The sequence below is a fragment of the Buceros rhinoceros genome, unplaced genomic scaffold, assembly GCF_000710305.1.
Source record: "Buceros rhinoceros silvestris isolate BGI_N320 unplaced genomic scaffold, ASM71030v1 scaffold2861, whole genome shotgun sequence".
Taxonomy (NCBI): domain Eukaryota; kingdom Metazoa; phylum Chordata; class Aves; order Bucerotiformes; family Bucerotidae; genus Buceros; species Buceros rhinoceros.
The window spans coordinates 76,174-101,020 of NW_010392365.1; the positions used below are offsets into that span (position 1 = coordinate 76,174).

At 37.8% G+C, this 24,847-nt stretch overlaps 1 protein-coding gene across 6 annotated transcripts in view; it reads left to right on the forward strand.

Annotated features, from left to right (window-relative positions):
- The window catches only part of LOC104500726 (plasma membrane calcium-transporting ATPase 2), a 173,169-nt gene that overhangs the window by 68,637 nt on the left and 79,685 nt on the right, over nt 1-24,847 (forward strand). For 3 of the 6 annotated variants that reach the window (XM_010144423.1, XM_010144426.1, XM_010144427.1), the window contains exons 3-5: nt 8,399-8,656; nt 9,635-9,760; nt 16,261-16,386. In XM_010144423.1, the coding sequence (XP_010142725.1) occupies nt 8,399-8,656; nt 9,635-9,760; nt 16,261-16,386 (510 nt within the window). Of the gene's footprint in view, nt 1-8,398; nt 8,657-9,634; nt 9,761-16,260; nt 16,387-18,118; nt 18,152-19,686; nt 19,783-24,847 lie in introns of all 6 variants that reach the window. The other 3 variants (XM_010144422.1, XM_010144424.1, XM_010144425.1) reach the window with 3 other exon arrangements.

Here is a 24,847-nt window from a genome sequence, read left to right on the forward strand (position 1 = left end):
CCAAAACCAGGTAACTCTAAAGGAAGTATGGAAATGATACCATGTGTGTCATGGACACAAACCCACCAAAAGCAGATGTATCACTTCTAAACCACAGATGCGATGAAGTGGAACATCAGCTTTTGTGAGCCAAGAATGGATTCACTCTGGTTTTGCTCAACCGTATCCAAACTATCAGTTCTACCCTGTTCGCCAGCACAAAGTGCGCTTGGGGAGTAAATTCATTACTGGATGTCAGCGATACTGATGAATGACCTAAGTTTAAGACTTGAGCTGGCTTCAGTAACAACACATTAAGAACTTGTGAAATGCAAAAAGTGCGTATTGTGTCATATGGGACCTACAGATCAATAATTGTTTCACAATGTGACCTACATCTGGTTTCTACAAATCTGTGTTGGACTGCAAAAAAAAAGAAAGAAAATTCCGATAGATACCTTCTCTTCATTAGAGATGTATAGATCATCGGCAAAACTGAGTTGCTTTGACATATTGCTCATTAGATAGATTCTGAGGTTGCCAAGCATGACTTAGCTCTCAACTGGGGACATGAGGTAATGAGATTTAGAACTTTGGGATGAAATGTAAAATCTTCTCACATATTTTCCAGGAAGAGATTCTCCAGAACTATTAATTCTGTAAATAAAACTAGGCTAGGACGTGACCTTGCAAGCACCATTGAGTAACTGCCCTTGAACTCTTATAAAGACAGAGAACAACTTCTGAGGTCTGATTTTTACGTTAGAAAACTGTAGAGTTTTACCTGTAGAGTATAAGGCTATGTTTACCAGACATTTTTAGCTCTGAGCGATACGCAGTACAACTAGAACAATCGGATGTCAAGGTTTCCCCGGTAATCCCCAAGAACAGCACTCATGATTAAAATCCCCGTAATACCCTTCCTCCACTTTTTCTATGGCAACACAAGAAAACAACACTGAGTATAAACATTATAGAAATAGGTGTGTGGTCCCATTCCCTTCCGCTGCCTTTGGGGGAGTTAGGACCCCGTCCTTTTGACTGGTCTTTCCAAAATGCGTTTCCATGGAGGTGCCCGTCAGAAGAATCTTGCTCAACATGGTGCACCCCTTGAAGCTGAGTATTTTAATTAAGATTTCTCTGCTCACAAACCTTTGTGATCAGGTCGAGGAATGTGTGAATAGATCTGCTTTCGGGGCTTACAGACTTGTTTCCTTGCATGAATATGTCAAAAATGTGTAAATATTTAATATTGAACTCTAAAGTTGACAGTTATATAACTAACCTACAGGGACAGCATCTTCTCCCCCTGCCTCGGAGTCCTTATATAACTAACTGATGTATCTCAATGCAAGGAATTCTAGTATTGTTTTCAAATAAGTATCCAAAAATTGCCTTTAGAGAATATACAAGCACGCTGAACCTGAAATGTGTGCGGCGTGCATATCTCATGCCAGTAAATCCCTGCATGGCTGGTCACAGGAACAAAAGTGTTTCTGGGGAACTAGTAACTAGGAAATATTTGTCGTGGTTGAATAAGTCCTTGAAGAGTATGAGAGAAAGACAGAAAGCTTCATTTTTGAAGTTCCAGTAATTTTCTGCACCTTTGCTGTTAGCTGTGGCTCTGCAGTGGCACTTTGAGCTTTACCAGCCTGTGGCCTCCCTGCCTTTGCTATGCCCATACTGGAAGTGATTCGGCATCGCTGTCCTTACACACAGGATTTTGGGAAGGAGATTGGCACTTGGGTAACTGATTGTCTGGAGCACAATGGTGACAGTAGGGTGGGGTGTTTAGGGTAAACCAAAACAATTCTCTGATTCTGTGACTGGCAATTGTGCCTTGGACTAATTTTGTAGCAAATGATTTGACACAACAAGGAATTTGTAAAAATAAATATTGCGATGTCTGTTACAGCTTAAAAAAAATCTTGTTAAGGAGGGGAGTTTATGATATTTATTGTATAATTTTGGGTTCTTGTTCCATTTTCTACCCAGCTGATACGCTTGATAAAATAAGTAACAGCACTGATGATGTTAGTGACAAGATCCCAGCTCTAGGAATGAAAAAGCTGTAACTTAGGGTTGTTAATTTTGCTTTACTAACATCAGTGCTGGAGTTGCAGCTAAGGAAAAAATGTCTTTAGAGAAAGCAATTAGATAAAAAAATTTTATCATGGAAACTGTTGTCTTTCTGATGACAAAACCAGTTTGACTGACTAAAAAAATTACCGCTGGGGGCGTTAGGAGATTTTTCCTGTGGAATTTAAATGCCACAAGGTATTCTCAGCTTAAAAATAGAAATGCGTAGGTTGAAATGAGTAGCTGAGAGGTATGTGCTGTAGGTTGGGGTTTAGGAATACAGATGTTCACAGATTTTTAAAAATATACTTTTTCTGATTTAAAAATTACCATGCTGCAGCATAAGTCTGTATGGTTTGTAATTATAATCGTTCTCCTATTCAAAGCAGCTTTAAGAATCTCCTCATAACTACTTGAAACCTTCAGCAGATACTCTTTTTAGCTGTGCAGTGCTTGTATGCTGCTTTCTGTACTTGCCCGGATTTGGTTGGTGCTATAAGGAACATGTAGATTGAAATGGTGCCTGTGACCATAAAAGCATTCCGGCTCCCAACAGGACGTACGCCTGGTCATCTGTCGGATGATCCTGCCTGACTATTTGTGGCCCTTTCCTTTTTTCTGTCCTTTCCTCCTTTCTGGCTTTCACCAAATGGAGATGATTAATAACATGAACCAAATGATTTTCTTCTGCCAGGTACAGTGAAGTTTCTTGCTTAATGTCTTGGTTTCTCAGTTTTCCTCTTAAAACCTTGTATACAATCCAAATTCTGCTAACGCAGAGCAGGATTCTCAGGCTCATTTTGAAAATATTAGCAATTCAGTGAGTGCATTAAAGGGTCCAGCATGTGCTGAGTTCACCGGTACTTGCTCAGCTTTCAAGGTTCTTGGGCAGATTTTGTTGCCCATAGCTCTTGGGCCCACGTGGCTTGCAGTCTCTGCTGAGGGAGGAGTGCAGGTTGCTGGGACTTCAGCTGGACTGACTATGTGTGTTGGCTTGAATTACTTTCCCGATGTTTTACTGAATCCTCTTTACCTTTGGGTTCTGCCTTCCTTTATCTCCCTTCTACAGAAAACTTTTTCAACAGTCTTTGCTGACCTATTTCTGGTCAGATTTTAAGCTGTGAAAGTTTTGTTCTCCGTGCTCAGGTTTTTGGTAATGTCCTTTGGAGATATTTTATGGAGGACACAGTCATATGAGTTCCCTTTTGTACTTCTGAATGTTCTTTGAGGCCACACTATCAAGGTCCTCCCATTCCTCTATGTGGGGGTTGGTTCACCCGTATGTTCCTGCTCTCTCCTTTGGAACAAGCCATTTGAGGACTTCATCCACTTATTCTATACTAAAGGAGTTACAGCCCTTTACATTCGTGACTTGCAGTCAAATCTTTATGGTCTCAGTTTCAAACTGAGTTTGCATTTTCTGTCTCGTGACTTTGGGGAATGACACACACAGCATATGTTCATAGTTATGGTAGAAAATAGCTTCATATTAAAAACTTGTTTACTTCTCCAAAATGGAATTCTCTGACAGATAGGACGGATGTTAAATGTAATTTAAAATAAGTACTTCGCAATTCACTGTCTTGGAATAAAACCCCTCCACAAATCACATATGCCTTTTAGAAATTGTGTTGTGATGCTCAGACTGTGCCTTTCAGTAAAACCTCAGCTGTGTTTTTTAGTGACATTGGGAACCAAGTACCATCTTGTGAAAGCATAACAGCAGCCTTAAGCTTTAAAAATTAGTGTTGAGGCCTAATGAGCATTCTTAATAAACATTAGATGAGAATTCTTAATAAACATTAAATGCTTTAAACTCTATTTTGCTGCTTAGTCTTATTATTATTATGTCTTTCTCGGGTCTTATTTATATCCCTTATTTCCCCCTTCTCTGTCAGTACCGTGTCACTCTGTGTCTGCAGTAAGGACAGATTGTGTGTGTAGTTAAGAAGTGTGCGGTGTTTTTCTCCTATGAATACATACAGTTTCTCCCTGTGAGTTCATGTAATTCTCTCTAGAATGTCTAGGAAATCTGGTGTGATGTTATGTCAGAAGAAAAAAATTATTTTTTCCTTCAAGTGTTTAAGAAAGAATTCTACAAGCTTATACCAATGGTGATGCCACTTTCCTCTTTCTTTTTTCTCTGTTAAAAAGGACTGCTTCTAAAATAGGTTTAAAGAAAGAACACAACATAGTTCAAAAAAATGTTTCCTGACAGATAGGTCATCTCTTGAAGGACAGGTTACATTTTTAAATCCTGCTTGTCTGTTAACCTCTGTTTAAAAAGATATCTGTTCTGAAATCTTACTATTGTAAGAACTGGGTAGTCCCTCAAAGTTGCCAGAGTTTATTTAGAATTTTTGCATTAATTTCTCTAGTGCTTTTATCCCATTTCATCTCTGTGGGACTGTAAATAGCAAAGACAAATTTCTGGGGCAGTGTGCTGATCAGCTTGGTTAATCCCTTAAAGAACCTGGGTTTAGCGATATTAGACTAGATCCACCAAAAAAGCAATTTAAATTCTGAACTGCTGCAAGTATCTGCCTGCAAATCTTAGCTATTCAAAAGCCTTGCTCAGCTAATGCTTGAACTTGGAGCCGTCTGGTCCCTAATGTTCAGTCTCCTTACATAGCTGAAGTTCTGCTTCCCACTAACCTGCAACATACTGATGATGAAGTACCGAGGTTTTTCTGGTAGCTTAGGACCACCATTCATCTGGCATGTGGGATTAAATAAGAGTGTCAGCTAGAGCAGGCAGGAGCACTTGTGTTCGTGGTGCTCAGGTGAGGACAAGGTTGGCCAGCCTGCAGGCTGGGTATCTGCAGGGCAGTGAGTAAGATTCTCATTTGTGTATTATCAACCTTCCAGTGGTCTTTGAGATGGTGATCCTGAGTTCTGATCCTTTGAGAGAGAGGAAAAGAAAAAGAATTTTATGGTATCTCCCATATCTTACTTGACTGTTTTAATTTTGAGTCATATTGAATAAAAACAGTGGGATCCATCTGCTTCATGCTGCCTGTCCGCCTCCGTGGGTGAATTCCCCTGGTAGCGTGTCAGATCACCTGAACCAATGGATCGCTGTAAGAAGCAACACTTGTAGTTCTATGGAAGTCAGGTTGAATTTCGACCAATAAGGATTCTGAAATCGGTGAGGGACCTCACCATTTCTTCCATCCATCTAAAGGACTCACTGCTGGTTTTGACCATGTCTATCAATTAGTTTCTCTGCTCCTGGCTTTCACTTCAAGAATTTCTCCCTCCTCTTCAAATGCCTTTCTCCCATCTGAATTTAGCATTGTCTGATTGAATGAACAGAAAATTAAAAAAAATGCTTTTGAACTTTTGTTGTTTCCATTGATTATGGAGAATTTTCTCACAATTTTAATAATTAAAATCACGAATTGTTATTCAGTACAGAAGCTTGTCAAATTTAGGGTCATTTTCCAAGAACCTGATTGAAGTTCAGACTCTTTCCTCCACATTTTCTCTCATTCCTACAAACAATTTTTCAGCTGCAATACAAAAAGTGGATTATGTTCTTTGCTTGTGCATAATCTGTAAGAGAGGTGAACACAATTCCTTTCATCCTAATGATAACATCTTGGATTATTTACATGGTACGTTAGACTGCTTTTTCTGGTTGTATGAATGTACTGGGAATGGTATTGTTTGTGTTAACATGGAAATCAGTTCTGACGCACACACAAAATTAATTTAATTACTCAAGTTAATGAATAATTTTATTTTTTACCTGTTTTTGCTGAATCAAGAAGGTTGTTTGGTGTTTTGAAGGGCCACAGGAATATTACTCTCCAAGTCATTCAAAGTCCAATGTGTTAGCACTGGGCTCCAGTGCACTGACTAGCTGTCGTTTTGGTTCTCCAGCATCTCAGAGGCAGTGACCAGACCTATTGCTTCTTTGCAATAATAGCAACGACTTTCTCAACTGCTGTTGACAGAGGATGTGCTACTCACCTAGTATCACTATAAAGTTTACACGTGTCTAGAGCCGTAATGGGAACCTTATCACGAGGGACAAAGCACAGCTTATATCTTTCAAATGGCTGACTTTTGAGGTATGCTGGTACAGCTCAGATTAAAATTGTGTGTGTAAGTATTACATAATGTTAATTCTTGATTTTGTAGAAAATGTCACGGTATAAATTAGCAGTATTCCATACGCATAAATCAAGCATTCTCAGTGGAAATGTAGGAGGGCAGACTGCAGGAAAAAAAAAGAGGAAATAAATATCACTCAGTGGGAACACCTGAAACTGCTGAGGAGCAGATCTGCCCACCTCCAGGGATCAATCTGCATGTTACTGTTATCAGTTATCCTGGACCGAGGGATCACTGGAGGAAACACCACCTGTTCGTACTTTTCTATGAGCTAGACTAAATTTCAGCCCTCTAAAAGGGAAATAAAATCAGTCTTTGCCTATGGCTAAGCCAGGCTGTGTTATTTCTGTGAGAAATAGGAGAGGGGGATGCTCTTGAGAAGAGTAGGATTTTCATGATACTTAATTCTAAACCATATCTATTGAAAAATGAGGAGTGAAATTTTGTCGTATTTGCCAAAACAGAATTACCTCTCCTAGGAAACCACTTAATCCAAACAAGGCAAAAGTGAGTCTACTGGTCTGGAAAAGGAATCTAAAATCCAACCTAGACAAATTAAGATTATTAAGGCTATATGGTGCGAAGTTCACTAGTCCTGCCCCCAAGTAATGTTCTGCTGAAGGAAGAAACTGAAGGTGTGGTTTGTACGTTGTGTGTGCGCAACTGTTTTGAAGTTGCTTAAAGTTCTGAACTTACAAAAGGTTTCTTAATTTCTTTCTTGGGTGCTGCAGGAATGGTTTCTTTAGCAAGGTTCTTGTACCTGATAAAGGTACCTTGATAAAGGTTTAGGTGGGTCATCACTCTAAGGGCATCCATGCTAGGAAAGCCCCTTCTCTTGGGAAAGTGCTTCACCTTTCAATTAGGTTAAGTCTAAATTTAAGCTGCAGAAAACTCTGAAAAAAACTCCATTTATTTTCATTTTCTGTGGTTCACTTAGTGGATGTTCAGTCTCCTCTTTCTTCCTTTGACTTGTGGTAATTTTGTTACTGTTCGTATGCAAGCGCAATTACTCAGCTGGTTAATGAATTATGATGCTTATGTTACAAGGAAGTCTTTGTAAATTAAAAATAGAAATCAAATTGCTTGTTAATTCCTTCTAGTGATGAATACACCAAAATTAAACTTTAGTCATAGATGGAAGCAACACAGTTGCTACATTCCTAAATTCACTGGTACCTGGGTAAGATGGAAAAGTTATGTCAAATCCCTACCTAGTCCAGTTCCTCATGAAAAATTAAAAGATTTATTTTCTGCCTCAGTCACTTGGGAGGGGAGGCTCTATTGTTCAGTCTGTTTGGGTTTTTGCTCTCCTGTCAGTTGGGGAATCTCTGAATTGTGTGATTCTATTGTGTGTTCACTATTACAAACTACCTTTTTTCCAGGTCTTATTAAGAAGGAGACCTGTATTAGTTTTATTTTGTGAATACTGTCTAGGAAATCTATTCAAACTTTAATTGCATGTTACTTTGAAATAAATAATTAGGAGATGTACATAAAGCAATTCAGAATTAACACTTCAGAATTAATACACGGAATGTGATTTTTAATACAGTTTTACTTGTGACAAAAATGTAGCTTTATGAGCATGCCACTATATTTCTCTGTAAGGAAGAATGATGAATTAATATTAGGCTATTATTTTTACTCAGTGTTCCTTGATACATTTCATTATCGTGTTTCCATACTAATATACTGAGTTCATCTCAGTATTTTTTAAAGAAGCGTTCCTTAGAAGTGCATTTAGTTGAGAACACTTAGAAATTGTATTGAAGATTAATTCTTAAATCTGTCTTAATTAAACCTGTTTTCTTGAATCTTAATTCAGTGCTTTTGCCTTGGTTGGTGTTACTCTGTAACTTTTAGTAAGTCTACCTTATTTCTGGAAACGGTTGCTGCTTCAGGTGAAGATATCAGCCCTTCTGTTGGATCACAGAATCGGTGCTACTGTGTTCCATTTGTTTACTTTGGGTTTACCAAGGAGAGCTTGTTCAGTGGAAAAATGAAAAGATCTAAAAGTTCTATTGATTTTTCTTTCTCTTTTCCTCAGACATCTTTATTTCTACGTTTTTTCTATTCTACCACGTTTCATTTGGCAGACAGTACTTTGAAAAGTAGTTCTATTCTCTAACCTTGTGGTCATTCCACAGCAAGTTTTTCTTGTGATAAACATGATAAACCTGATCCTCACTTGACTGACTGATTCTCCGTGTTGTCTTTGCAGGGTGCGGTACTGCAACAGGAGGAGCTGAAGATGAAGGTGAGGCTGAAGCTGGCTGGATTGAAGGTGCTGCCATCCTACTCTCCGTTATCTGTGTTGTGCTTGTCACTGCCTTCAATGACTGGAGCAAGGAGAAGCAGTTTCGTGGGCTTCAAAGTCGTATTGAGCAGGAACAGAAATTTACCGTTGTCCGAGGTGGACAGGTTATCCAAATCCCAGTGGCAGAGATAGTAGTTGGTGACATTGCACAGGTGAAATATGGTAAGTTCCATCAATTAGTTGTCTGCTTTTCTGAAGTGCATTTATTCTCCCTTCCCTTGCGAACAGAAGACTCACTTCACTGGAAGTGGTCTGGGAGACAGACACTTACATGGTGTTATTAAAGTCCAGGACAAGAAAACAAATTGGCTGTTAGGGCAAAAGGAAAACCTTAAATTCTTGCTATAAAATTGCAGTAGGTAATTAATTTTATTTTTTCTTGCACTGACAAGGACAGACTTGTTCACACAAAGGTCCTTCTCTTTCATGGAGGTTTTACACTATTTGGCATTTTTGGTTTCTGTTCAGTTAGGAATAAGAGGAAGAATTTTTTAAGTGCTCTGAAAGGGATTTGTGCCTCTGTGCTCACCCTGCTTGCTAGACTGCTCCAGAGCTATGGATCCTGTAAGTCCCCCCAGATCAGATGCTTCTAGTAGGTGGATGCCTCGTAATTACATGCCATGGGGAAAGGCATGTGCTCCAATGAACAAGAAGACTTTTGCAGGAGCTCTGTGTGCTCTGTGTTTGACTGAGCTGGAAAATTCTGGTAAAATGCCAGTTCTGTTAAACCATAAAGCTTCTCCTGGACTTAGCTGAGGGCTTCCTGAGAGGCAAAGGAGAAGGGGCAGCTTGACTCTTTACTAGATAATGTTAATTCCTACAAAGTCTGACAGAGAAACCTCCGTGTCAAAATCTCAGTGCCAACCCCCCGCCAAGTCTCCGTGATGATTATGTTCATCGTATGTGAAACATGATGCATTCGGATTCTGGGAAAAAACATTTGCCATGCAAAGGCCCTTCGCAATAGATTTGCAATAATGTGGCTACTATGGACAAATCCGGTGGTAGTTCTTTCATTTTTGCTTTTATTTTATATTTAAATGCAATTAAATTGTGATTTACAATAAAAATCATGATGTAATTATAAAAACAATCTTACTAAACCACGGTGGTATTTCTTTACCATGTTCCTACCGAAAGGTGATCTTCTACCAGCCGATGGGATATTTATCCAAGGAAATGATCTTAAAATTGATGAGAGCTCTTTAACTGGAGAGTCAGACCAAGTCCGCAAATCTGTTGACAAAGACCCGATGCTACTGTCAGGTAAATCTGCCCGAATTCTTGCTGAGTGAATTATCTTCTATGCAGTCCTTTGTTCGTGCTTTGGTTTGTTTTTTCAAGCCATCAGGCTTTGACAACCTAGGTACAACAAATTCTTTGAACACAGACACTGGCCTTGTCTGTTTGTCGTTCAAAAGATGTGCTGTTGTTTTTTGATTGTGTCCAATTATTTCTGATGATCGTACTTATTTTATAAGGTAATGGAAGATTTTCACAGGAAAAAGAAGGTATCACTTAGGGAAGTAGCAATCATTTTGTTTCTTTGTATGCTGGTTTTAACTTAACCATTAATTAATTAAACCATTAAATATGGAGCCTTTTAAAGTCTCTTTGAACACTTTCTTTGGGTGTATCCTAGATACAACAGAAAAAGAAACAATGTGCTTAGGAGCAAATGGATATACTAAAATATTGTGGCTTGACTTCTGTGGTAAATGCAAGTTATTTGTAATATTTGGTTTTTTGTATTATAATTCTGTGCAGTAAATCAGTTAAATGGGAAGTGATTTTTTAGTTCTAGTAAAGATAGAACCCTACTGGATTGGTTGTCAATAGATTCCAACTGGGATGCAGTCACAAAATAACAGCCTGATCCTCAATGCGTTACCACCCAAAACACCCATTTCCAAATACAGGACAACTTTTTATTCCTGGAAAAGACCCCCTTTGCTGGCTGGCTGTACAGTCAGCCTAGAGTCATCCCAGACAGAATATTTCTCTTGCAGTGCAGCAGGTAAGTACACCTTCCTGCAGAAATCCTGCCCCATCCCACCTCGCTGAGCTGCTTTCCCGAGCCACAGCAGTTGGGAGACGCTTTGCTTCAGAAGAGACAAGTAGCAACATGCAAGAATGCAACAATCTCTGTAAAAGTAACGGTGTAAATCCTTTCCGAATTTAAAATCAGGTAATTAGTTCACTGACTATGAGATTGTGAGTGGTTATTTTCTGAATTATGGTCTAGTAAAAACCGTCAGATTTCAGTCAAAAGCTGGCTTCATTAACTTGAGAAGAAGAAACTGCTAATGTTAATTGTGGACTTGCCATTGCCACCGACTTCATGTTACCGAAGAGCATGTTAATTAATTTTAACTTGAGAGAGCTTCAAGCATCCTCCTGCCCAAAAGTTTGTATTAAAGATGATTTTTTATTTTCAAATGACCCAAACAAGTCCTATTGCTTCTGAGAATAAAACAGCAAAACACATTTCTTTTGATCTTGTAGGATCTTCGGTTCCTTTAAAAATACTCTGGGTTTTATTTGTTAAATGTTTTTGCTGCAGTGTCCCTACCAAGTCTATTAAAACTGATGAAAAACTGAGCTCCTGTTGGATTTTAGCTTAGACCTATATTTCACATAACTTAAAGGAAAAAAACCCAAACCACCCCCCGCAAAAAACATCAAACAGACCTTAAATTTTCCTCTTATCTTTGCACCTGAAGACATTAATAAGTTACATACAGGTAGACTTTTGGAATTTGGACAAATGTTGTCAGGATGTTGCTTGCTACTGTTCTCCCCTGATCATCTGCTGGAGAGGAAAACAGTTCAGGTTTGACAGAGGAAAAACTGAAAAAGGTAGCGTTTGAGTGTCAGCCACAGTTTGGTCTCTGGGTCTGAATTGGGTGAAAGATAAACACCCTCAGTCAGGAAATACTATTTTCACTATCAGTACCTGAAACAAGATTTTTAATATTCAATCAGTCTTGATGACATGATGAAACTAAGTGAGTTTCTGTGATTCACGTCCCGTTTAATCCTCCAGATACAGTCACCTACTGTACTTGAGGAGCAAATCTAAGGGTACAAGTGCTGACTAAACCAGACAATTCATTTCCATCTGTATCCATCACACTTGGTACCACCTAGGAAGCCAAAAATGGAAATGCAGACTCTGACAGACTTGAAAGCAGCTTCTGTAGTTCCACTGTAGTTCTGCCTAAAACGTGTTCCTCCTTTTATTAACAGAGATCGGTGTGCGTGGTGTAGCATAAGCCACTGCATCAAGAGTCATCAGCTTAAACCGGGCTGCGGTGGCATTCAGTTCCTTTGCAGTGACTTGTGAGAGATGACCTAGTGTAGTTCTCTCAGAACTCAGACTGACATTCCTGTATCCTAACCTAACTTGTGTGGATGCGTATTTCTGTCAGTGCACCACAAGGATTTGAAATAAAGAAAACAGGACTTGTTCAAGAACAAATGAAATCTTTTGGTCATGGTGCTTTGTTAGGTTTTGGAAATAAAAAGGAAGCTTTATTAAAGAATCAGGTCAGTTATTGCCTGGAGAAAAATAGTCTTGATTTTGTCTTAATTCCCTGCCAGAAAATATTCCAAGTGAGGCTTCTAGCACAGCAGAAATTTTCGGATCTGAGCAGGTAACTTCAAAAGTTCCAAATTATTTGAATATGCTGAAATTACTTGTAGATGAGTTTTTTCTGGAAAACTTTTTTCTTGTAGAGGATATTCTTATGGTTAGTTCTTTTACTGAGTTAAGTTACCTCTGAATTGCCCTGAGCCAATTGTTTACCTATGCTGATAGAGAGTTTTTATTCACCACAAGTTTTCTGGAAGTAGCAAACCTCTGTAAAATGCCAAACTGGCACATTCTCACTTTCTTTTCCTGTTTTTCAGCCCTATTTTGAATCTGTTTCACCAATACTATTATTAGATTTGGGGTTTTCTGAGCAATCTCATGTTTAATGTGCTGGAATAAGCTCCTTATCTGCCTTATCCATTTATCTTTTTTCTTGTGAAACCAGACTTCTTCCTTTTCTACCTTGAAATATTCACCATTTATCAATTTCAAATTAAATACTCAGCATGTGGAAAAAATGTATTTTACTAATATTGAAAAATTAGTCTTGAAGCAGGAAAGAAGTCGGCAGAATTGTTCACCATGAAATTGAAATACATGTTTAGTGTCCAGATAAGTGAAAACCGTGCTTTCATTGCATAATTCCGTTTCTGTAACAATAGCTGATTGAAGTCATAGAGCTCGTTTCTTATTCACGCTAATAAAATGCATTTTAAATGGTGAAATAGCCAGAGTTAGGTGGAAGGAAGCGTAGATGCAGAGGAATTTTTCCAATATTGGAACACAATCCAATGCTCTAAAACACGCTTTTGTGTGCACTGTAATGGCTTTGAAATATGTACCAAAAGACTAATGTTAAGAGAAGGTTCAGGAAGGCATTGCAGGTTTTTGCCTTTTCCAGCTGTGCAGATGTAACTCAGAATCTGGTGGGTGCATGTTTTCTTCCTAAAGCTGGTTTTGAAACATAGGCATGTGTGCCCTTTTTTTTGGAGGGTATTTCAATCCACCTTTCTAGTGCAGTACAGAAGATTCCTTCAAAACACAACACAGGAATACTGAAAGCAAGTTCTTAATTAATTAACTGTATTTGAAAGGGTGTAAACATCTTAGGGGAGGTTCCTCTAAATTTCTGAGTTAAGTTTCAGAAGTTTTCTGAGTTGTCTGAACTGGTACAATCAAGCCGATTGTGGGATTTTAAGATCTTTTCTCTTCCTTTCGGCTTGAATGCCACTTGTTTTTTGTTGAGTGGTGGTCCTAATTTGTATGTTTGTGATGTTTTGCTCTATCATATGAAAGACAGCAATTGCCTTTTTAAGGAACCAAATTTTATCTCAGAAAGCTGTAGGAACAGTTCTCAAGGCCCTGAGAAGGTCCGAAGGTCTGTTACTTTTTTTTTTTAATACATCTGACCATTGGTGCATTTTTGGTTTTATGTGGCTTATTTCTGTTGAAATTTTCTTAGTGTTCTGATGAGATAAGCTCTCAAATTAGGCTCAGTGTTGACAGATGTTTTCTCTGTTCTGTGTTTCTGTTTTCCTTTTAAGAACATGAGACATTCTGATTGTTTAGAGAAAGATATTTTGATTATAAATAGATAGTTGCATTGCGTAGTGTGTTCTAGGAGAGCAGCTGGATGAGCAGTTATTACTGGGGTTTTTAAAAAATGGGCTGTGTTTGTATGTATATAAAATATTGATGTATTTAAGACACAGGTCCGTATATCTTTCCTTTTTTCAGCATTTGAGTCAACTCAGTGAAGTGGATGTATGTGGATGAGAATGATCCTAATAAAATGATTTTTAAAAAGGGAGGGGAGAAAGAATCTTCTGTGGCCATTCAGGTTTAGTATATCTAAATGTCCAATAAGATTCTTCATGAGAATTTAATTACATTCCCCATTTGCTGAAGGCAACAGGCTCACAATGCAGTGGGTTAAAAGCTGTTTTGCAGGAGTTTGCAGAAAGCTCGTTTGAAGATTTCTTTTCTTTTTTACTAGGGCTTCAGGTGTGCCCTGCTGTGGTACATTGCAGAACTGCAGGCGTCAGCGAGCGACTTCCCTTTAGATTTAAAGTACGAGTGGTAGTTAGTGATGGCAATGGGTGAGTGACGGGGCAAGGTAGCTGAGAATAAGCATACAGAATTTCCCCCTCATTAGCCACAGTCAGTTAATGACTCTGCCTGATTCACCCGGTTACAGAATGAATGAACCAGTGATGTCATAAAGAGGGTAAATGAGAGCCTTGCATGTATGGCAGATATGATGGTTGTAAAGGGGTGCAATGGAACTTTTGAAGTGAGGTGAGGATCCACAGAACAAGAGATTAAAAATGGTCAAACTCTTAAACCAAGTTACAGCTTCAAAGCAAGAATAAAAATTCTTTCTCTCTCTCCATGCTTCCCCCAACCCTCAGGACAGTGTAATTACTGGATTATGTTCTGATTCTCTCTGGTCTCATCCTTCTGATGTCCCACAGCTGCAAGACTGCAGTAATGACTGGTCTTAACAGAATAATTTATTTTAAACTATAGAACCTAGGATTAAAACCAACTGCGAAATAACAGAATACTTTCTGAGCAGGTTCTAGTCAACCATGTGTCTGTCTGTAGCTTGCTTGAAGGTGTCAGTACTTGTTTGTCTTTTTTGTATACGATGTTTTTTTCTCTCAAGACAAGCAGTTTGTGTGTTACAGTCTGTTTTTATGGTTTCTGAACTACTTCCCTTTTCAGATGCAGGAAAGAGTATTTTAAAAACCACAAGCCCGGTAAACTTCCAGTTCGAGCTTGCTCTGTCAGCCTGGCTTTAAGAAATTATTCTTTTCCTCTGTGTTCTCGCAGTGACTTGCACTTCGTGGGCATAACAATTTTCTACTACTAGAAGATCAACTATGAAGTCTATTTCAATGAACAGCTTTATCTGTCAATACTTTCTTGTCATTATGAATTTGGTTTTTTCATCTGTTTCACTGGAGCACTACTGATCTGCTTTATATCTTCTAAAATCCACTACCTGTGAAGCATAGCTCTCTTCTAACATTTTAAATATTACTTCAATAATGAACATTTTAGATTAAGACTTTGTCACCATATGAAATGAGGAATTAGTCATTTGATGCCTTCCTTGGCACATTTATTCTGATGTTTCAATGACAGGTTTTTTTAATAAGCTTTCAGTAACTGGCCTTAAGTACATACCAACAGGTTGTTCTCCTCTTTCAAGTTTTTTTTAGAAATAACCAGTGTGCAATTGCATAGATTGAGATATATTTTGCATTGATTGATATATTTTGCAAATAAAAATTTTTTTCTGAAATGTAAATTGGAAGAATTTTAATCATTTCTGGAAACTTCGGTTTGTATTTCCACAACTCATAGCAAAAGGTTTCTAAGAGGCGCTGATGTATCTAACATTTGGTTCGGTACAGGAATAAGAGCTGTAAATAATGAATAAATAACAATAAAACACAAAATATTTCTTAAAAGGAATTTACTTGATAGAATGAATGATAAAATTGCCTAGTGAAACGACCCTTCTCAGAAAAATACTTAATATACCTTTTATATACCTTTTTGATTAGAGTAATAGAAATCTCTTATGCTGAACTTGTTTTCAAGTATACATCAGATTCTTCTTGCGATTTGGGATTCTTGAGATTTAATTCAACATCTCCTTGAAGATTTTTCTCTGTATTGAATTTTCAAGATGTGAAACTGTCTTCAAAAATATTTTTGCTGTGCCTGTAAATCAACCATAACCAAGAAAGATGAGAGAACTGCACGCATATTTTCACTTTGTTCATGCAATAGTATCCACATACAATTAATATAATTGCAACTAGAGTCACAGAGGCATGTTTGCAGAACTCTGAAAAAACATTTTCAAAGTTACAAGAATTAACTGTGTGAAGCTAAACCCTTATCTTCCAATATCATGGAAACTTACTGGCAATATTTCTTTAAAAAGGGAATCTGATGTGTGTGGTTAATGGATGTGCAGCCTAAGTTTGAGAATAATGTACACCAATAGGGATTATTTTTGATGTGTAATATTGGCCTCAATATATCTTAAAGTGTAACAAATCTCACTCAGTGCTGTAGTAAAAGTCTTGCATAAAATACTTCATGGTTGTTTTTATTTTTTTAGCTATATAAAACTTATATTGCATACTTTCAGGTACTCACGTCATGGAAGGCTCTGGACGAATGCTGGTCACTGCTGTGGGTGTGAATTCTCAGACAGGCATCATCTTTACTCTGCTAGGTGCTGGAGGAGAGGAAGAAGAAAAGAAAGATAAGAAAGGTAAATTTCACAACACATGAGGATGCTCCAGAGAAAGCTCTTGGGCTTTGTGTAGCCAGAGCTCTCCTCCATTCTTAACAAATAAATATGATTTAAAAAAATTCCTTTTTTGTATACATTTTTGTCATTACCTGTCACACAGAAAAACAGCGAAAGCTGTTACCCAATAAGTGCATTGGATAACAAGATGTTTTTCAGGTGTGCAATGGCAGACTCTCAGTACATAACTAAATGCAAGGGAATATGTGGGCACGCTCCCATTGCTGTGTCTTCTTTACATAAATCCATACCCATCAAAAATTTGCTAAGGTTTTGCTCTTGCGCATTTCCATCTATGTAATATTTTTTTTTTCAGAAAATAAAAGAAAAAAACAAAACAACCAAACTTGACCATGGAAATAGCATCTTTTTTTTGAGCTTCACAACTAGAATAAAGCCAAGATGTGGCTTTTCTCTAGCCTAGTCCTTTAATGTCAGTGAGTGACTGTAGAGCCATTTTAATTTCTTAAGATGTAAAGGTCAAACTAGGAACAGTAAAAGACAGAACAGTAGCAGTAAATGTTGACAGAGAGATTAACTCTGATGTCCTGTATCAGTTAATGAAATCAAGAAGTCTTTTAGCCTTTTCACCTTACTGAAGTGTGATATCATAAGCTATTGCTGATTGACAGGTTGCACGCTAAGCAGAGATGTGATTTAATGTGTGTCCTTTCCAGTTTTTGTTCAGTCTTGTAAATTGTTCAAGTCTACTTTCAGAATTTCATCTTGAGTTTGTTCTAAGAAGATATATCTTTCAGACATAATTAAAGGCCAATTAATATGGGGTTTTATAGACATTTCCACTCCTTTTAGTTGTTTTTACTATTAATAAAAAAGTGTAGTTAGATCTTCCCTGAACATTTTACGTAGTATCTGTCAGGTGGTGTGATTCTGTCTTTTTTTCATTGCCATCCTTTTAATTTGAAGCTGTGGATAGGAAGGCCAAATTCACATGGTTTTCATGACCTACAATTCTAATTTCTGAACATGTTCAACAAATGGTTGCACTTGACTCTCTGGTTTTCTGAGGAAATCCCTTTTCACTTGGTGAAAGACGTTATGAAGCATTTACCATTTCATTTCTATGCAGAAATGCACAATAGCTGCTAGGCATAGTAAGGTCTAGGTACGTTAAAAAGGGGAAGACCAAAACTTCCCAAAGGAAAACTGTTTCATGTCAGACTAGTTTTGAACAATATCTGAGAGTCTAATCTTTCTGTCATGAAGAGAAAGACTCCCAGAAACAGTCCTATTGAGCAGCACCTGTTTTGGCAGTGTCTAAGGACAGGGTAGGTGAGAAAGAGCAGCTTCAGTACTAGTTGGAAAGTGACAGCTGTCTGCCCTGAGGGGCTCTGTGGGATTGGGGTGGCCTTCTCTGGGGGTTCCTTTGCTGAGGCCACTGGTGATTTTCTCCTGTTTCAGTGGGGATGGCCTTGAGGGAAGAAGAAATAAGAGCTTGCAGAGCAATGCACGGCACTGTAGTCGTAACTTACTGCCCAGAGACAGAGGTTCGTACAGAGGTGTAGGAGAACTTGTGCAGACAGCGGATCTGACAGGGTGTGGCTACAACGCCAAGATAATCCCTTTGTGTTTTCTGATGTAGCATAGAGGAGCCAATCGTAAATGTTTGTTTCAGTCTGATGTGGGTTATGCTCTTACCGTTCATTAACATTTTGTAAAAATCATCATACAGGTGTGAAAGAGGCGGATGGACAGCAGCTTCCAGGTAGAGTAAGAACTGTACCACATCAAATGAAAGGATGAGGCTTTTAGCCAGCAAGCTTTGGTGCAAATCAGGGCTGAATTAATGATTAAACTAATTGTCACTGAATCAGTCCGGTGAAATCAAAGAGTAATTTCAAATCAACAGGGTTGTTCGTGGCAGACATTTAAGTGTGAACGCGTTGTTGGTGTTGCAAACCTTAGTGTGAAGCTTGAATAATCAGTTATTCTCCAGAAGTAAATTGCAGTACATTAAATGTTGGAGCGCGTGATTTGCTGTTAGCAGCTCACGCTGTGCCGGTTAGTGTGCGTATCCAAACGAAATAAAGAGTAAGCATGAGTAACCAAAACAGTTTAAGTTATTACCATCACAGTAAATCAAATTTGCAATTGAAATTTTCATGACTGTAGTTACCCAGGGTGTGTTTTTGAATCGTGTATGCTGTTTATTTTCTTCTCCCAATTTACATTTGTAAACAAGAACAAGGCCATTTTTCTGGAAGAACAAACCGGTACAGTGTGAAACAGTCATTACGGGTCAGATCCTGAAGAAGTTCCAGAGCCTCCATCGGCATTCGTTGTAGGATTTCTGTGTTCTCTTGGGAGCAATTAACCAGCAGAATCAGGACAAAACTTATTTTATCTGTTATTTGTAGAGACTAATTTTCTAACTCTACTATAAACATAATAATAAAATCATAAAACCTTCGTCAAGTTTTTCACCTTCCTGTTAGGAAAGATTTCCTGACAGGTTTCTCTGATATGCAGATAACTGCTGAAAACAAAACGAGGATTTTACAAAACGAGGATTTTATTTTCTGATTCTTTTGTCATTTCATCACAAAACAGGCAATTACATAATGTCTGTTATTCGGATTTCAAATAACTCATTATTCTCCTGAAGACTGTATTTACCATTTCCCCATGCAGTATTGAAAAGTTTAATGTTTCTATTCAGATCAAAGTGCATATTGACTAGATTATGGCAGGACGTATGTTGAGCCCATGTTACACTGGGGTGTATCAGCAGCAGTACATCGTAATAGCCAACATTATATAAACCACAAAATATAATGTAATATAAAATAAAGTATAATGTTGTATATACTATGTAGTATGCTCCGTATTTTAAAACTACCCAAACATTGTGTAAATTCACTAACTCGAGGGAAATATTTAACATCAACACTTGCATAATGTTATATAAAAGTAAAAAAAAAAAATATAAAATGACCAGAGCAATGTACATAATACTGTGTGCAGTCAGTTCTCACCAACTCTGTTCTTAAATGTCTTTCATATTTATTTAATTATTATTATTATTCCGTGCATGAGTTTTTGCCTTACTTTGTAACACCATTGTAATGACATTTTGCTTTTGAATATTATGTTAATTAACCTAAACCAGATTGATTTTGGAGAAAACAGAGCCATAGCATTCCATAAATGTTTTTTTTCTTTTGCCATATGCATTTTTCATGTTGTTGTTGTTGTAATTATTATTATTATTTATTGGTTTTTTTATCCATTGTTGCTCAGTAGATTCTTCCCATTCCTCCTCCCACCCTCCTTCAGCCACAGATGGTGCAACAGGTGCAAATGCCACCGATAATGCAAATGCCAGCTTAGTCAATGGTACGTCAAGAACACCTAGCTTGTTTTATTTGATAGATTTCTCTCCTGACTCTGTACGATTGCCTCTTCCTCTAATGAACTGCACAGATGTTGTTTGTGCATGTGATTACCCTCTGAGAGATCCTACTCCATAAACTCTCCACTAGCTTATAAGAGATGCCACAAAGATGCTGTGACTTTATTCGTTCAGAATTAAGCATGGGAGTGGAAGAAATAGGAATTTTGATGTGTTTGCCGTTAATTAAAACTGCAGGTAAAAGGAGCAGTTAAGGAAGGCTAGTCTCAAATCTTCAGAGCTGCCTTTACGTGGAGTTTCATTGTAAAGCTCCTTACACATTTGTAAGCGTAGATCTGAAGAACACCGTGAAAAATGAATTATGTCTTCCTTTCTTCCCGTGTGGCACTCTCATAAGTGTTCACATAATCTTCACATTCTGAGAAATAGTGCTGGGATCAGGAATCTGGCTCAGTTTCCACTGACGGAAAAGAATAACTTCTGCGGCTTTGAGCATCTTTTTTGAAAAAGACTGAAAAGATATGTTTCTGGGTATTTGTGTATGCCTTAATGATCATCCAATGAGCCTGCCTGTATTTACTAAAAAGAAAAAAAAATATTACTGTAGTCAGTTTTGACGCTCTCTTAGTACAGATTCTTGACCCCGCTTCATAGCATGCAGAGATTTCAGTATCTTTTCTAGTAGTTTAATGCCAGGGTAAATGGAATGGGTTAATCTTAGTCTAGGCAGCATCTGTATTTTTCTGAAAATCATTAATCATAATAAAAATCTTTAATAATACATTAGTCCTCTATTTGCCGTAGAAACCTTTCACCAGTAATATTGACAAAAGTAATTCTACTTTTCATTGTGCTGGTGACAGAAACATTTTTCAATGCAGGTCAGTAGCTGGTGCAATAAGCACAAGAAACTAGAGTTTCTGATAGCAATAGCAGTAAGCAAGTACTGAGATTTATCTGGTGTAATATCCTGTTTAAAGCAAGGATATAGAAAATCTTTGAGCCTACTGTAAATATTTGTATTGCAACTTAAAAGAAAAACCTATCTAGATTTAAAACTTTGCTGCTGCAAATTCTGAGTTTGCTGGAAAACGAGGTTTTACAATCCCTACATCTCACTGCAGGACAGGAACCTATATCATCCTGCTTCCAACAACCCAATCCCTTAGAGACCAAGAACCAGAAGATGAATGAGGAATATTTCATTCTTTATCCTCTGTAATTCTACTCTGTTGTGTGAAAACAAACACACACACACACACATCCCCCACCCCAAACCCACGCATACAACAAAGCCTCCTCCCATCCCCCTGCAGTCTGCAGCAGGACATTTATGCTCTGTCCTGCAAGCTGCTGAGGACTAAGTTAAGCAGCTGCTGAAGTGCTTTGCTGGATAAGAACCAACACTCAGCAAGGTGCAGAAATGAGTCCAGGGTTGTTGGAACTTGGTCTTTCTGTTAGCAGTTTTAGTTGCCTGGTAAATAGGTTGTGTTTGGTCTTAATGCCCGAATTTAACATGGAAGTTTAGTTCCAAGGGATATTAAATCAACGTCTTAAGTAAATATGTGATTTTCCATTTTTTCTCGCATCAAAAACAATAGTTCCTGTCCCTGTTTATCCTGGAGTTGAGAGATTCATACCCGATTCTTTTCAGTGCATAAGCGTAGCAGTCCATTTCTTGTGCAGCTTGAGTACGTTTTTGCCTGTAACTCCTCAGAGGTGAAGTGATTGGATTAATTCTGCAGTTCTTTGATCAACACGAGCTGGAGATACTTTCCACAATTCAACTTAGTGACACTATGTGCAGAGGAGATCTGAGACTTGGCAAGTAGAGTTAAACCTGAGGGCTTTGAAATTGGCTGGGCAATTGCCAACATCTGATTGCTGTTTATACTATACGTTTTTCTTAGCAGTGACGATGAGTTAGAGGATAGTTAAAATGCAAATATGTTTTGGAGGGGAGAAAGGAAAAAAAGTTCTCAAGCAGAAAGATTAAGTTCACGTAGATTTTTTTTTTTTGGTCTGGATGAAATTAATGTTTTCAACAATGTGTGGAAATTCTCCCTGAGATGTGACTGGAAAGAAGCATTTTTACCTAAAGTCTAATACTAATACCTCTGTATTGAAAATACCTTCAGAAAAGAAAAAACCGCAACCGCATACTTGACTAGCTCAGGAAATGCTATTGCCTGTTGCTTGAAAGTCAACACATCTCCATTTCAAAAATTGTTATTGTCTTAGTTGACAGCTGACACAAAAGTAGTTTTCAGTCAGTGAGCTTATGGTGATAAATTCAAACAGGTTTGTTATCTGCTGTGTTGAAGGAACTCTTACACATCCTATTGGGTTCTAGTAGAGATTAGAATACGTGATTGATCGATGGTCTCTGTTAAAAGGTATTAAAAGGTTCCAAGTTAAGGCTATAGGCAGATCAGAAGCTTTTACAGGAAGGTAGTAAGTCATTAAAGTTTGTCCAATTTTTAAAATACAGTATTTAGAAAAGGTAAATTTTTAAAAGAAATTATGGCAAGCAACTAACACTGTTTACAGCTTGATTACCCCAAATTTTACTTCCTTAGAGAAAGGAGCACTTCCCATGGTCCGGTAGAGCATTCCAAAATCAGGATTTCCATGTAGGGTTATTGGTGGGGTTTTTTGGCATTTGATACTCAGAATTTGTTACTTCAAACCATGTTCTGACAAAGAAATACCATACCAGACAGAGAAATGTCTTGGCTGGAATATTTTACATCTATTATTATCTCCGTCATTTCTGGCGTGTGTACACTACTGTTCAGTTCCTGCAAAGCAGTTTGCAGTTCTAATATGCTTCACAGTATTTTCTGAATTGTCAGAAAAGTTATTTAGTGTGTGCATAGAAGATTATCTAAACCTCCCTATTTGATACAGTGCAATCAGGTTTTTTCTTTGATAATTAACTTGTGTTCTGGCTCCGATATCACAGTGCATGCAAAATTTCCTCGTGATTCACTCAGACGTATTCGACATCACTTTCCCCCTATATATAGACGTGCACACGCCTCTGTTCTTACTAGCTGCAGAACGGAGGTGATTTGACATGAAGAGGGCTGTCCCTCATTTCTATTTCAAATTGCAACTTTTTGGAAAATCAATAGTGAACCACATTTTTTTTCCTCCATCACAGCACATGAGAACGTAACTTGATCAGCTTCTTCAGTGGGCTCCAGGCAGTTTCTCCTCTGTACAAATAATCTGTAGCGCCAGCAATAGATCTTTGCTATTCTGTCTCGTTGACTCTTCATAAAGGGCTGGGGGAGGTGAAGGGGACTCTGTCCTTGGAAAGTTTATTTGGACAAGTAGATGGCTTTTGGAGTAAGAACTTCGTCAGTAGTGGTGCCATGGGCACGTTCCAAAAGACAGACGTTTTAGTAAGGCAGAGGCAACGTGCAAAACATTTTATATTGAAATTCAAAACCTTCAAAGCAACTGCAGAATACAAGTTGTAGTAGGAGGCTCTATGTTCTTTTCTAAACATTCTGATTTTTCATCCTTGCTTAGAAAAGTGATAAACTCAGATAAATTCCTCCAGATTTCAGCACCCAAACACTGTTCCTTCTATTTATGTTAAAAAATAAAAAGTAAAATTTTGTAAAAATGTATTATATTTCTGAAGATACAAAAATATTATCAATGTGTTCATAAATACCCTTTTAATGTTGTTGAACAACATACAAAGCTCAGAAAGATGGGATAGTATTTCTGGTCCTAGCACTAACTGAAAGGAGAAAAGATCTCTCAGCAGTAGTGATTGCATCTTCTTAATTTCTTTCTTAATTCTTTCTAATTCATAATCTATAGCCAAGTGAAAATTATTTGGAACAGGAGGAAATAAATTCTTTAGAGCATTCTTTTCTTTATTCTAATTACCTAAATCACCTATTCTTCATTATTCTAGCTAAATAATTGGACTATAACTAGCCTTGATGATTTACACTTGACCCTCCCTCATCCCCTGATAACCTAAATGCAGTAGCTGCTGAGGTTAAGAATATGTTTTGTAAATACCCATGTTTACATTGTTGTTAAAGATTGTTCATTTGTGTTCTGGTAATTTTAGATAGCCAGGGTAGATGATGTGTTAACATAATTGATTACAATGATTGATACCTCTATTAAATAGCAAATATGTATCATAAAGTTAAATACTCTGATTTACACAGAAAACCCAGTGTATTTTGTGCTTGCCAGTTATGAAAATCATGGTTTGGGTTTATTTTTTTTTTCTTTTTAGTTGAAAAATCTTCAATTATGCTGCTTTAAGGTTTTGAATTATATTCTGGAAAAGGGACTATAGAGCAGATTGTCTGCTCTAAATGCATGTTTTCCAGTTCTCAAGGAAAGCTTTGTCCTCTAGCCAGAAATTAGAATCTCTAGAGATGTTTCATGTCTTCCACTAACTTTATTAGAAACCGTTCTAAGAAAAATAGCCATTAGGCAGATATGAGATTCAGCTGTGTGGTGTCTGCAGAAATCTTCATGGGAATTTCACAATGAAAATGAACTTGGATTTGTTCAGTTCATAGATTCACGGCTCATGGCAAAACATAAGTCCTTGGGAGATAGAGACCGCCTTTGTAAAAGTCATGTTACAGCCAAGGTGGGAAGAGAGTTAGAGTTCTAGACTAGCAGGTGATGCGGAATGGTTCCTTCAGCGGACTTGGGTAATCCGGGTACTGAGGGGATTATATGATGAGTGCCTTCCTTCCCTGTGCTGAGATTCTGGGCTTTTGAGTTTCTCAGTGTCCAGAGCCTGCTTGTGTGGGGCAAAATGTTATGGTGAGAAATTTATGACTGATTTGGCCAGTTTTGCTCCTTTTGAGAGGGAAGTTTTTAGTGATCTTCCAATTACTGAAAATACAAACATGCAGAAAATGTGTCTCAGCTTTTCAATTTTGCCTCTAGTTATTCACACGTGGAGTGAAAAAATTAATACCTGTATTGAAACATAATTTTGGCTGCTTTATTGTGCGTGTTGGTACCAGCTGTATTATTGCAGGAAGTCGGAAG